Raw genomic sequence first — 15,585 nt, 5'->3', positions numbered from 1 at the left:
CCCACATAACTTGGCGCATGCATGAAGCGAACGGCATCCACGTTGTAAGTTATTTTTAAGTTTTCTTTTGCCCTTTTTTCGTGATTTTTTTATTTAGATGTTGAATATTTCATTTTCAATTTTAGTTGAAAGTTTTTAAGATTTGAGTTAATTTTCTTTGAATATGAGTTGAAAGTTTTTAAATCTTTAGTTAAAAGTTTTTTTAAATCCGAGTTGAAAGTTTTTAAATCTTGACTTGAAAGTTTCAAATAGCAAGTTAAAAGTTTTCAAATGTGAGTCGAAAGTTTTCAAATCTGGGTTGAAAGTTTTCAAATCTGGGTCGAAAGTTTTCAAATCTGGGTCGAAAGTTTCAAATCCGAGTTGAAAGTTTTTCAAATTTGAGTGAAAAGTTCTAATTATGATTTTTTTAAAAAACTAAAACTAACAATTATTATTAGCAATAATTAACGTCATCAATGCTAATTGGCATTATTAGCGTTTAGGAGGAGAGGCCTAAGAAAGGGGCGTGCGCGGTTGCGCTGGTTAGGCAGCTAGCGCGCACGCGCCCATTATGAAGCCCCTGCAAAGTGCACATTTGCACTTTGTATTTCGCCGCGATTTTTACCCACCCTTGTGTGTGAATGGTAGAAACAAAGATTTATATCCAACACTGGAAAGTAGAAAGGGTGTAGACACTGGTGATGCTAATATCATCCATCTCACTCATCACTGTTGGTGATTTAACCGGTCAGGTATTATGATGTTCATTCATGTATGTGTTAACTTGAGTTGTACCCCAAGAATCTTCTTTTTATTTACTCAAGGGTGGGGGACACTGTCTGCTTGGACCTTAGTACTGCCAACAAATGGCTTCTGATCTCTCCCTCTCTTTCTGATCTTTGTGTAGGGAATGAGATCATGAACTTGTATGTGGAGACTGGAGAGGGCCAGTTGGTCTAAACGTGAATCATTACAGATATAATTATGTATGGCATGTGCTTGGAGCATGATATATCCAAAGATATATATCTACATATGTTGAACAGCAGGGGACCACCAATCAGTGGGCTATGGTTGTCTAAGATTCGTGTACAAATAGTTTAGGACTTTTACGGTACATTCTATTTGAAGTATATACTACCAGTATATTTGATCTAACGATGTAAATTCATCTGATCTTCCTCCCAATTATTCTGCAGTATAAATTGAATAGGGCATTTTTGTCTTTTTATCTATTTGCGGGAGGAGTAATTTTGTAAATTTGCGTTTCTCACCTAGTCAGATCCGGCCTTTTGCGCCTAGTCAAAGCGAATTTTTCTCGAAGCCGCACGCATGGGCGACCGCCGTCGCTGACTGCCTCTGCGAGCACGCCGCGCTGCGCGGCCGTCGACAACCACAATCGGCGCCGCCGTCATCGGGAATCGATTCGATTTCCCTCACCTTTTCTTCACCCAAAACCTAGTTCTTCTAAAAATCCCCAAATCTTCAAGGCGCTGAAAAATCGATTCGAACGCCTTCTTCCCGGCGCCGCTCCAGTTCCACAGGGTGTCCAACAGCATGGCGATGCAGTCCTTCTCCACGGCCTTCGTCATCGGCATCATCGGCGCGCTCGAGGACCAGGATAGCGGCAGACTAGCGGTGGCAGGTGGCAGCGGCAGAGCAGCATAATTAGCATAACTAATGTACGTAATTAGCATGGTTACATGCCAATATAACTAATGTATGAACAATTCTGTGACTACTATCTAAGTCAACTCCCAAGTTCCAGTCTTCCAGAGAAGGCCTTGAAAGAAGAATGTTCAGACTCCAAAACCATTAACATCGTTTCGAACTTTAGACGATATATTAGAGAATCCAATTTAACAGCACAATTTTTTGGAGCAATGCAGCATAGAGTTGGGCTGAAATAAACAGCTGTTACAAGCTCAAATTACAAAGCAAAAATTGCTCAAATTACACGGATGACGAGATCCAGAAAAAAACAACCGAAGGATTTAAAATTCATCCGATGGAAATAAATCTCTATTTTAAATGACTAAACAACCTTTTCAGATTTTTAACAAATACCAAATCTATCCTATCATATATTGATAGTATATACTTACGGTACCGTAAAAGTTCTCTAGTTAAAAGGGCAAGGGCCAACTCGAGGGTATTTGAGGCCTAATTCTTGGCCATCATTGCTATTGTACCAAATTACTTCAACTCCTGTAAGCTTTAATTCGTTCCCAGCATGCTCCCACCTAATTAATGACCACTTATCCGCTCTCTTGCTCCTACGACCAACAATGATCACTTGCTCACCACCTTTTATCTCTACTATGAATGTTTATTCATGGTTTCTTTTGAACTGTATAAAACTAGTCACAATTAATTAAGTATTAGTTTAAAAAAATTGAACAATAGATCAATATAATTTTGAAATCAACTTTCCTATAGAAAAGTTTCACAAAAATACACATCATTTAACAGTTCGGGAAGCGTGCCCATAGAAAACAGGGAGTATAAGTTGGGAATTAAAGGGGAGAAAATAACACATCCTCAGGTTGCATTCGAAGGAGCCATTTGGCTTAACTATTTAGTGGCATGAATACTAAAACCTTATATTTGATTAATTAAGTAATAAGTTCTATAAACTTGAAGAATGGATTTGTTTAATTTTTTAAAAGAAACTTTTACATGAAAAGTTTTTACACAAAATATACCGTTTAACAGTTCGGAAAACATACTAACGGAAAACGATTAAGTTGTCGTTTCATGTTTCCATCTAGAATTATTTAGCTTAGCTAGACATTAACATATTCCCTGTTAATTGTGAAAAAAAATGACTAGTATGGTTTTTTCTTCATGATTCTAGCTAAATCATGGATGAATATCCCTAACCATTCCCCCATATATATATATATATATATATATATATATATATATATATATATATGTCTATATATATATGTATGTATGTATATATGTATGTATGTATGTATGTATGTATGTATGTATGTATGTATATATATATGTATGTATATGTATATATATGTATATGTATATATATGTGTATATATATATGTATATATATGTGTATATATATGTGTATATATATATATATGTATATATATATGTATGTATGTATGTATGTATGTATGTATGTATGTATGCATGCATGCATGGATGTATGTATGTATGTATGTATGTATGTATGTCGGGCACCCTTCACCGACCTCTTGCTATTGTTGTCTCCTCTAAATGGCTGGCATCATTAAGCTCTGTTGGCTACCGCACCAATGCATGCTATTTCTAAAGAAGATAATTCAACCATAAATCAATACTCCCTCCTTTCCATATTATAGCTTACAGATAAAGGTAGATAAATTTTAGGATGAAGAGAGTACAGAACTATAGATCAACTGACACATTACAAGAAATAGCTTGTATGTAACAAAATCAAATTCACATAGATGACCACATACCACCAAAGGACCAGAGAATGGGCACATGTGGCATTATTTTTCACTGGCGGTAATAATAAATGTGATTTTCACTGGTGGCATTATTTTTAGTCCGCCTGAAAAAAATAAAAGGTAAGTGCCATGAAAAATTGTTTTGTAGTTGTGAGTTGACAGGACTTCCAACCACTCTTTTGATGCAAAAGCAAAAATAAGAAACCTAGAGCACCATACCACCAAGTGGTAGTCTAGTCCACTCCAACTTTACCTATTTGTCCTCTCTAAGGCCTTATCTTCTTCCCCAACAAACCAACAAAGCAGCCTATTGCTCTTGTCCTCCTATTCATTGGAGATTTCTAAATTTCTTCTGTTGATCTTTGGAAAAGACAATAGGAGTCTATCTTTCCACAATATTGGCCAGGCCATGCAAGCAACACAACCTTTCAATGTTACAAAGATTTGAGTGACACTTGGTTATGCACATGATTTCATCCCAAGGTTACATGTTGTACCTTAACCCCTTCTTAGAGTGGTCCATGTTGTACCTTAACTAGAATAATGTGGGTAAACATGTGATAGTTTGTCGAGGTTTCCATCCATTATTTGGAGATATTAAGGTTTCTAACAATTTCAATCCTAAACTAGGCATAGAAGTTTCGTTAACTAAGGTCTTTTAAGGCTAAGTTTTTGGTTGTGCTATTCTATGATGTGCTTATTTTTAACTTCCATGTAAATGGAAGCTTACAAATAGGTCGAAGTACGGAGTTTGATAATTAATATATCATATTGCACCAAACAAGATTATTATAATCCACCATGATACCAAAAGGAGCCTTAAAAATCTATTTTATCTCTTAGCATGTGTTGTTTTCTGTTGAATGATTGAATGGCTGAATATATGAATGGTTCGTGTTAATTATCCAAGGGTACAAATAAATGAGTTAACTAAATGGGTTACTACATGTGAACTTTGAGCAAATTTTTTGTTTCTAAATAGCAGTCCCATAAAGAATGCAGTTCTAGCCTAATTGTATTCTACATAGACTACCCTCACGATGTATATGGATGACTTTATGATATCATAAGGACTGTTTTTATATGCATTGTTGATACCGTAGTACCTTCCATTGGTACTAAGGTAGGTTCGGCAATTAGGAAAAAATGAAACTTACTATTGGATAATGTACGTACTACTCCTAGTATGCTGAAAAGTATTGTATTTTTTTTTGGCTTAAAGATCGGTCTCCTACCAATTTACTGGTTTTTAGAGATATATGTTTGTGAGTTAACCCATTCTCATAATGTTTGTGTCCAATCTACAAAGAATATTTTATTGCTTAAAGACCTACTCTATCTATTTCGTATTGTAAGACATTTTGACTTTTTATTAAGTCAAACTTTTTTAAGTTTGATCAAGTTAATAGAAAATATAGAAATGTTTCTAACACAAAACAAGCATACTATCAAAATATATTCAATGCTAGATTTAACGAAACTAATTTGGTGTTATAGATGTTGCTAGATTTTTCAATAAACTTAATCAAACATAAATAAGTTTATCTAGGAAAAAAATCAAAACATATTATAATATAAAACGGATGGAGTAGATTTAATATACACTATATGTGCCCTTAAATGCTCTATGTTTGAGACTGACCATAGTAAGCCTTAATATCACCTTATATTTTCACATTGCTGATGCCTTGGTATGGCCGTATTTTGACCTATATTGCTCCTATAGATACATGAACAACAAATAAGGGCAACCACATTTGCAATATGAAAACATGAGGGCTGCATGTGTGATAGAAGATGGATAATTTCTTTTATTCATGACTCCACATGCATACCCATGTGTTACATACATCATGCAAGATGTACCCATACATATAAATTAAAGACCGACATTATTATTGATTTCAAATAGCATGAAACATTATTTGCTATTTTTTATAACCATTGGCAACCTCGCATGCCTTATGCATCTAAAGTGCGCTGACAATGAATTTACTTCCTTGTTTCATTGACCAAACAGAGATCTCTGCTGCGAATCTATCCATGGTTATGCTTGGCAAGTACATTGGCACTACAATACAGTCCTCACCATCAGCATTCTTGCACTTGGTAAAATAGCTTATTAGCTTGGACATGATGTCTCCAGCCATTGGTATGCCACCACCCATACGCTTCCCCCACCCAAAGTCTATTTTGTCATCTCCAACGGATGTTATGTCTGATACAATGTATGTTCGATCAACAACAAGAGATGGCCACTTGTGTGATGCTAGAAAGTCCACAGTTGATTTAACGTATTCATCTGTCACCTCCAATTTGGCCTTACGAACGAGGTCAAGTGCATACCCTAGAGGGTTTCCGCACAAGTCAGCCACTGTTGTTTCTGCAACAGGAAAGACGAGACAACAACCGTAGTAACCTCGTGGGATTGGTGGGTTGCGTTTCCAGTTGCCACGAGAGTTTAAGGTGAACATGAGACGCACATGTTGATTGAGAGAATAACCCAATGCAGCGGTGCGGCATTTCCATACCGCCGCAGCTATTAATTCGAACGTAGTATATGACTGCCTAAGGTGTACAGGAACATGGTTTCTCATAGCAGATATCTCTCTTGGCCCAAAGAGAAAGTATTGGCCTACCATGGCGTCAGACGTAGTGGATTGCATTATATCATTGGTAGGATCACCATCACGAAGTGGCTCGTATGCTAAATGTGTGTGCGTGATCTGGGGTGGGTAACACATAGTTAGCATCTCTCTGTTCCATAAAGGAGATATGGTCAGTAGTGCTTCGCCACGTGCGATGTCACCCACAGCTTTGATGAAATGAGCCATTCCAAAGCCATCGCTTATGTTATGGCACATATGAAGGCCAATTACAAATCCTCCACATTTTAGTCGTGTCACCTACATGGCACGTACACACCCAAACAAATTCCATTAACACAATAGCGGCTAGGAACACAAATGATTTTTCTAAATTATTGCATAAAGATTCTAGCATTATGCATGTTATCTATCACATCTACCAATAAAATCAGGCTATAAAATGTTATCAATGAAAAATATGGCAAGACTGGAAACCAAAAGCCATATAAAATATATAGTATATATAGTAGGCATATAAAACAAACTGCATGCCCAATATTTTCAAATCTTGGGTTACTATAACTATAACCTAGAGATGCCTGTTAACAAATACTTGAAAACCTAAAAATTATATATGTCTCTAATTCTGAAAGTTGTAAACCACATTGAAAATTTGAAGGGAAAGGAAATAAAATGAGTGATATATATATATATAGTACCTGCAGAAACAACAATGGTTTGCCGACCACCACTTTAGTATCGCCGGGGTCACATAAGAACTCCTCTACACACGGGTAGGGCAGCAAAAGCGGCTTGCCGAGCTCCTCTAGCCGCACGTCTGCATACGCCTCCACGAAAACCACCCCTTCTGCCGTGCAGTCTACTACCAGCTTACCTTGTGGAAGTTCTCTCAGCCGACCGGCTATGGGGTAGTAGTGTACCAAGGCCTCTGCAAGCGCGGACCTGATGGCTTTCACCGGATCGTGTGGCTTGTAGCCATCGAAAGCGCATAGCTGGAAGAACTCAACGGCGGTAGCATAGAACCGTAGAGAGTGTTGGTTGTCAATATCGGAGAGATACTTTCGCTCATTTGGTGTGGCCCTCGCTGGTGCCACTAGCTCAGATTTGCCCCGGCGTGCAGTGAACTTCACCATAATAGGTAGTAACTATTTGCGCTGCACTCTGGACGTTGTTACTGATCGACAATTATATAGATCTTGAAGGCTGCATTGTAGCCAGCTTGCTTGGAGAAAAGAAAAAGACTAATGTTTGCTGTTACACTGAACCTATAGCGCAAGTGGTCCATAGAAAAATAACACGTACACAGTTCGATAAAAAAAAAAAAATTCTGCTGTCACAGTGAATCTCAATAGCAAGTGGCCTATATACAAATAATATAAAAATAACACGACTACTACATAATACGTTGTTAGTATTGTCCCAATGGTGTATGTTAGGTAAAAACTGGTAATGACAGGGACTTTACACCCCTGCATGCCACGAGAATATAAAAACTTGATATAAGGTCATTAATTAGTACCTAATTTTTTTAAATGAACTAACAGTAACATAATGTCATATCACCACAGCCGGTTGTTTAGGTAAACCGGTACAAAATAGCAGCCAAGCCGAGCTCATTCATCAAGCTATAGCGGAGCCGATGGGAATAAAAATCATCAGCTAGTGCTTTCCATCTCCCCTCTTGCTCTCGGTCTCCCCCTCTCTCCCTGGTGACCACCAGTGCGATATCTTTGAAATGATGGGACTAAAATGATGGGCTCTATCTTTGAAAATCTCTTAAGACCATTTTGTTGGGATACGCGTAGGCTACTATAGAATAAATCAAAATTTTTTATCGCGTAAACCAGGAACCATGCAAGTATTAGATCATATATCGTTACCACTTGACGTGCTGCGCTGCGGAAGAAGACGCTGAGAAGTCGAAGGAACTCTCGCGACGTAGTGCGCGTCGATGTAGAGGAAGTAGTCGATCGCACCGGCTCGACCTTCTCCTCCTCGTACGTTCTCCTCGCCGTACTCCCACGCCGATCAGCACCGCAAACCAGCGGCGCCTCTACCGGTATCCACACGTATAGGGACGGAACGCCACGCGCAGATGTGCTAGCACCTGCGCGCGGCTAGGGTTTTGCTTGGGGAGGGAAGTGACGGCTAGGGTTTCTCATGTGATGCAATTATATCCGCCGGTCACACCCCTCACGAATATATAAAATCCATCACTCGGGCCTCCAAGGCCTATAGGACTCATATTCGGATCCCTATCCGAATTAAGCTCATATTGGATCTCCATCCAATCCTCTTATTCCAGCCCATTAAGCGTGCGACCCTGGAGGTTCATGTATACTCGTATACTCGGCTGTAACCCGAAAACTCCTTTTCGGTCCACGCGTCAACAGCGGCCCCTAACAGAACATATTGACCCACCGGGCATATATAAAGATCATATCGGCTGAATCTCTAGTGTATACTTGTATGAACCCCTTTGCCTCACGATATCGATTAAGCTCAAGGCTAGATATGTGCCATCCTCTAATAGCTCAATCATTCACTCGAACCTGTTAATAGATTATATAACTTGTGATTGAGTGCTCAATCACCTTTGGCATGGCCATGCACTTCCATAATCTACAACATCGAGGGGCCCAGAGATATCTCTCCATAGGAGGGGCAAATCCCATCTTGATTATTCATATCCCACTACATGTTTCATAGCATACCCGAAAACTACTTTTATAACTACCCAATTACGGAGTAGCGTTTAACAGTCCCTAAGTAAGCTACTACACATGTTGAGAACCATGATAATCTCAGGTCTAAGGATTCAACACCAACACTAAATGAGATCACTGATGACACAACACATATGGCTCTTGCAGTGTCTCATGTTGGGTCTATCCAACAACATATTCACCAACTTGTGTCCACATTATTAATTTGGTATCTCTATACCATGATCTATGAGACATGATCATCAATTAATACATGTGCTGATCATCTAAACATATTTGTTCCACATATGATATTTGATCAGGGATCCTTTAGAAATAGCAACACATAACATAAAAAGTCTCATGAAAGAATCACATATTCATTAACCAATAATGAGTACTCTATTTTAAGGAACAATGTCGGATAAATATGTAAACATAGTATGTGATACAATCATCTCTATGATTGCCTCTAGAGCATATTACTAACACATTTCCAACCCAATGACTAGGATGACGTCCATAGTATTAAATAAGCTGCCACCTAAGATGAAAAATGATGTAGCAAGTGAATAAATGAGTAAAGAGAAAGAAACCATATCTTGCATGAGACATGGTTTCTACACAACATCCAAGACATCATGTGAGATAAGTAGCATTAAATTTAATTAAGTATGGAATAGTGGTGTTTGCATTGGAAGAGTAGTGTTTAGTACTAGTTTCTTGATGATGTGGAGTTTATGGATACTATGTCTAGTGTCTTGGGTTGGGAATAGCCTAACATGTTTATCATCAAAAGTCGATGAAGCCAACAATTAAGAGTTTAAATTGATGAAATAAGCAGTTAGGAAAATTTGGTTCAATTGTGGCATATTTGGGAGGGGACTAGCAGTACAACATTCCATTTTTTTAGAAAACTTTTAAACGTAAATTGTAATATAATTATATTATAATTACAACAGTAATGTATACTATTAAAAAAAGAACGCGTGGTACCATTGGCTATGGAACATTTAACTATTTGCTAATTTTAGATATGATATTTAACCATTTGTCTCTAATATGTTCAGATAGCAAATGCTTAAGGTCATATCTAATAATGATAAATAGTTAAATATTCCGTTGGCTACAGATGTGGTTGTGTCATCACCAGTTCGCTTCCTCGTCTCCTCGCGTGACAAGTTTCCCATCACGAATCTCAAAGTGTATCTGACGGTACAAAAATCATAAGTTTTCACTCTAATTTTTTTGACCGGGGTTTTCGCTCTAATTTTCTACTACCTCCGTCCTAAATTACAAGAATCTAAGATTGGATAAGATGTTTCCTAGTATAATGTATCTGGATAGAAAATCTATCCAAATATATTGTATTAGAAAATATCTCATCTAATTTTAATTTATTATATTTTGGAACGGAGGGAGTATTGACAAATATGGCGTAACCAAATTGAGAAACCTGTTAGAAGGAACCTCCACAAGTGGAAGGCCGCACGTGAAGGAATCTAAACACAATTAATTTGGTGGTGATTCCAAGTGACTGTATTAAACAACTTTCTAGAGATTCTTGAGCATCGAACTAAGGAGAGCTACAGTTTGATATAAAATATTAATATGTTGTAGGAGCTTAATATAGAATAATTGACTGTACAGTATATAAAATATTTTATTTTAACTGCTACCATATTTCGTTGAAATTTCTTCAGTTATCTTAAATCATACAAATTTTGGAGAATTTTCAATATATATAAGGTTCAACCTCTTATAAAAAAATATTTATATATATCTATCTTCTGATTCATATATTTTTCGTGTGTTCAACCCAAATATTATTTTATGTAATTTTTCTATGTTTTTTCTTATGTGTGTGTGTGTGTGTGTGTGTATATATATATATATATATATATATATATATATATATATATATATATATATATATATATATATATATATATATATATATATATATATATATATATATATATATGATTAAAGATATCAAGGCACTCGAATCCTACTTTTTTTTTCTCTACCCTTGTGTTTTGAAAATCCTACATATTCGATGTAGCCATAATTGATATCCCCTTTTGATTAGAAACTTGTTAATTACTAAGTCGTGAGCTTTGTAATAACGGATACTCCCTTTGGTCAGAAATTTAGTAGTTAGAATGCTTAATTAATGTGTTTAAACTTTTATATTATTTTTTCTTGAAATATTTTTTTATTTATCTTTAAAAAACAATGTAGTTAATCTTTTCTTCAAAATGGTTTACAAATGTTATAATTTTCTACATTTTGTAGGCTTTAAATTCGAATCATTTAACGTTTCACATTTAGTGAACTTTGTAGTAATAAATATCCCTGGGAAAGAAAATGTGTCTAATACACATATCTTTTTCCGCTCATTTTGTATGTATTACGAGCTTAGTTTCAATATAATTGTAATTCTAAATTGTTTAGCATGTATTAAGGTTTGAGAAGAAAGATTATGGTGCCCCCTTATTAAATGGTGTATAGGTAAGATTGTAAGAGTGATAAAGGGTAAAATTGGAAGAAATTTAAATGAGAAGTGATTGATGGGACAATTAGTACTCTACTATGATAATTATTTTAGGACAAATTTGAATATTAGAAATACAATTATTATGGGATACGGGTAGTAATTAATAGTGCCTTGATGATATTTTTAGTTGCAAAAAAAAATATCTTATTTACGATAGGAGGTGTTACCACTTACCAATCACCACGAACACGAATATAAAGATACCGATCAAATAAACAAGACACCGGTACCAGTTTACCCCGTGAACGATGTACACCAGATGCGCCGTATGCATCCGGTTCCAGATATTCTTGTTTCAGTTGCACCTCGTTGCTTATTCTGTATTGAAGCCTCATTGTCAGCGGTGCTGGGTTTACTCCAAATTGACCCCGTTGATTATAGTCTTACAAAAAAAGAAAAAAACGACCCCACCGACCGCGATCGTACTTTGGTTTTGATGTAATTTACTATTCCCTCCGTTCCACAATATAAGTGATTTTGAGTTTTTGATTGCAACGTTTGACCACTCGTCTTATTCAATTTTTTTTAAATATAAAAAACGAAAAGTTGTGCTTAAAGTAATAAAGGAAGTCACAAATAAAATAAATAATAATTTCAAAAAAATTTGAATAAGACGAGTGGTCAAACATTGCAAGCAAAAACTCAAAATCCTTTATATTATAGGACGGAGGGAGTATATTTCAATATCTCTAGTAATTAAATCTGGTGGCCATGTTTCCAATATATTCGTGTCTGGTACGTTTGATTTGAGATATACTTACGAGGTTCCTAGTGAAGTGTGTACACATCTCTGTCACTATCTCCATCCCAAAATAAATACATCGGTGTTATCGTGTCCAATGTTTCACAGTCCGTCTTTTTTAAAAATTTTATGAAAAAATTAAAAAAAATTAGTTATATTTTATGTTTTATCATCTAATTAATATGTTTACGCCATATTTGTTACTCCTACCTTGTGAATGCGACGCCACATGAATTTTAATATAGTGTGGGGCCATCTAATTGGTTAGTTGAGCGTTTTTTTCTTACATTTATGAATCACTTTTTCAACACTAGATCAATATTAACAATTCACACATCTATTTTTTTTAAAGAAAATAATGTTCTAACATAAAACTAAAAAAAATATGTTTTGTTGAAAATTCTTACGAGCAAGAAAATATAATTACATGCATAATAGTCCATATATGGATTAACAAGCTGAAAATAATAAACAAAGCCAGATAAAGTTGCAATTTTTTTACGACAAAAGGGTGCAACATATTAATTAGATCCATACATAGTGAAACATTGTGAGTACACTAGGTGAAACATTCTTGGTGGAAAAAAAAACAAAACAAAATTCCCTTAATAGATGGTTTTCAAAATATGTGGTTGATTTGTTGCAGGTGGGGGCATGTATTGTAGGTATTGTGATGGGGCCAACAACACCAGCGTGTGTGTGGGGGCGGGGGCGGAGGGAGCGACCGATTTTTTCTCTCCCGCCCGGTCGCCCGAAGGCCATCATTATCCTCTTTTATATCTTGCAATTGAGTCACCGCGAAAATACAATCCGACTCCAGAATACATGGTTTACGAATCCATTCCGCGCTTTAGTGCCAGCCCCTCTCGGCGCTCTAGCTAGTAACTCTACCTCCTCTGCAGTTGCGAAATGTCTGACGAACTTCCATGAAAACAGGCAGCACCGCCGCTGTATGGTCTCGGACCACCACCCAATTACTGCTTATCTGGTCTCTGCAAAAAAAAAGTGCCATCAACAATGGATTTTTTTTGGAAATAATACAAATTTAATGACAATTTATAAAAATGTGTTGATGGTCTGAAATCGTAAATTTAGTACTCTATTAAACAACAGTTATTAGACAAACATTCGACAGAGTTCAAAATATTAAGAACTTGGGATGTGTGTGCATGCAGGTGGGACCTTAGGAGTTCGATAGACCACCTGCATCATATAATACTTGCTTTCCAACTAACCTTTCATTTAAAGTTTTCGTATCATTTAAAGGACTTTAAACTTTAAATGTATATATATTTTGAAGAAACAGTTATGAAAAAGAACACTTCTAGCATTTAAAGTTTTATCAGAATAAAATTATATATGAGTACTACTTCCCCTCAAATCATTTCTCATACAAATTTCTTTGAGAAAATCTCTTGTATACCCCTGAATTTTAAGCTAATCCTATCAAGGCCCCTGAATTTTGCTTATTTCATTGTATACCCCAAAATTTGATTTTGATCCCTTCTATGCCCCTGCCGTCAGTTGACCGTTAGTTGACAGTCTAATTTCTATAAAAATGATTATTTTACCGTTTGGATGAACATAGAAATTATTAATTATATTATTAAAAATGTAAAAGTTTGTCGCTTGAGACTATTATAGTTATGAGTTTGTTGTGCTATCATTACTTATCACAAAATTTATTTTTAGATAATGAAATAAAAAATATGTATTTATTTTTTAAAAAAGTCATAAAAAAGAGGAGCATTCCTACAAAGATAGAACGACCAATGCTCACAATATATTTTTTTTATGAATGCTCCTGATAAAAAAAATCCATTGTCCAATTAAAATTTCAAATAAAAACTTTAATTTATTACATTTGTGTTATTTTTAAAATTTATGTCAAAATTTTCTGCACTAATTATTTAGTCTCATTAGTTTCATAAAATGCACGTACTGTGCACTCAAATAAAATTTTCAATCGTTTTTCACGCTTATATTCAAACCTAAAGCATCAAGGGTAAAAAAATACATTTGCAAACAAACGTAATAGTGAAATGAAGGAAAATGTAACGGTAGGGGCATGAAAGGGATAAAGTTAAAATTTTAGGGGTATAGAAAGGATCGAGTAAATTTTAGGGTTATTGATGTGACCATGGCTACCATGGATACAACCGTTGCTCACATCATGAATCAAGAAGAACACTTCAAGATCAGGCCGTCCAAATTCTGAAATCCAATTCGGCCACCTGCTACTGTGCTTAATTAAAATGGCCACCAAATGTGCATACGAGCTCCGTTTTGGGTCCGTGAGTACTTGATGGAAAGCTCTCGAAGTCGTCATTCCAACGGATCCAACCTCACTGCCAGATTCCTTCTCAGTCATGCGCAATTGATGGAGCAAGGTGCTACATCACCTGTAATGGGCCTATGGGCTTGTAACTTCGTCTGGGACACTGGCCCAAGTGGGGCCCATGTGGGGTGCGCCCCAAACCAGGTGGAGGATGACCTAGGATCCTCCCATCTCCATAAATAGCTTGGTACCCCTTCAGGGTTTCTTGGGTTTTGTTTAGATTAAAGTTTAGCTTTACTACTTTGCCATGTAATCCCGTGATCGGTTAGATCACCCGTTTACTCGTTACGGAACCCCAACTTATCATTTGTATTCAATTCCTATCTGCAATATCAGATTGCTTTTATCTTCTTCTTGCTTGTTTCTTCGATTTGCTTGCAGGAATAAGGTTGATCTACACCGGTAAGATCAACAACCAACAGAGAGGTGTATCGATCGCTAAGCCGCAACACAACAACATCTAGTACGGTTGTAGTCGAGTCGTCAACGTTTCTCCCAAATCATAGTTATCTTCAACTCACCAAAAGATCGGGCCAACAACAGCCTTGAGTGTCGAGTAGAATTCAGGGTTCATCAGGTGGTATCAGAGCTTTCGTTGCTCGGTGAGTTTTTTTTCTACCCATAACCAGAAAATAGCCAGACAAAAAAAAATTGTATCATTTGCCTAGCCATATTATGCTATTACATTGTTCTTTTCAGTTTTTGCGTTGTTGAGTTTTATGTTGCATTGTCGAGTCATGCTGCTAGTCTTAGTGTGTAGTACGGTTAGAATTTCGAGTTCTTGTCATGTCTAGTACCACTGTTATCGCCGCCGCCGTGTTCTTGTTGTCTTTGGGACCTACGGAAATGGAATTGGCTCGCTGCCACGGTTCTATTTTTCTAGTTTTCAGAAGTTTCTGTCGGTCATTTTTGGAGTTGTGGTCGGTCATTTTTGGAGTTGTGGGGTTGCATCTAGGGTTTCGGTTGTATGGTTCCCGTGCTCTTGTTGTCCTGTTGTGCGCGAGTGAGGAGGAAGAAAATTTCCAAATCTGTTTTTAGAAGTATGAGAGTTTAATCTGGAAAGAAATAGATCAGATTGATTGAAAATCAGTTTCTTTTTTTTTCTCTCACCAAATCCGGACGCCTGCCGCATCCTTCCTGTTGTCGCCCTTTGTGGCCGAGTCCGATTTCTGCTTGTAGTCACGTCCCGCTCCC

General features: G+C 36.6%; 1 protein-coding gene across 1 annotated transcript; it reads right to left on the bottom strand.

Annotated features, from left to right (window-relative positions):
• Positions 1-5,320: 5,320 nt before the first annotated feature.
• Positions 5,321-7,179, bottom strand: LOC127768760 (acyl transferase 1-like). Its single transcript, XM_052294395.1, has 2 exons — positions 6,745-7,179; positions 5,321-6,343 (listed from the first exon to the last, which is right to left on the bottom strand). Exons 1-2 carry the CDS (start codon positions 7,177-7,179, stop codon positions 5,408-5,410), a joined length of 1,371 nt encoding a protein of 456 aa, XP_052150355.1. The 3' UTR covers positions 5,321-5,407.
• Positions 7,180-15,585: the final 8,406 nt, after the last annotated feature.

This window comes from Oryza glaberrima, chromosome 3 (genome assembly GCF_000147395.1).
Source record: "Oryza glaberrima chromosome 3, OglaRS2, whole genome shotgun sequence".
Taxonomy (NCBI): Eukaryota; Viridiplantae; Streptophyta; class Magnoliopsida; order Poales; family Poaceae; genus Oryza; species Oryza glaberrima.
This window is presented reverse-complemented; position numbering and strand designations above follow the sequence as displayed.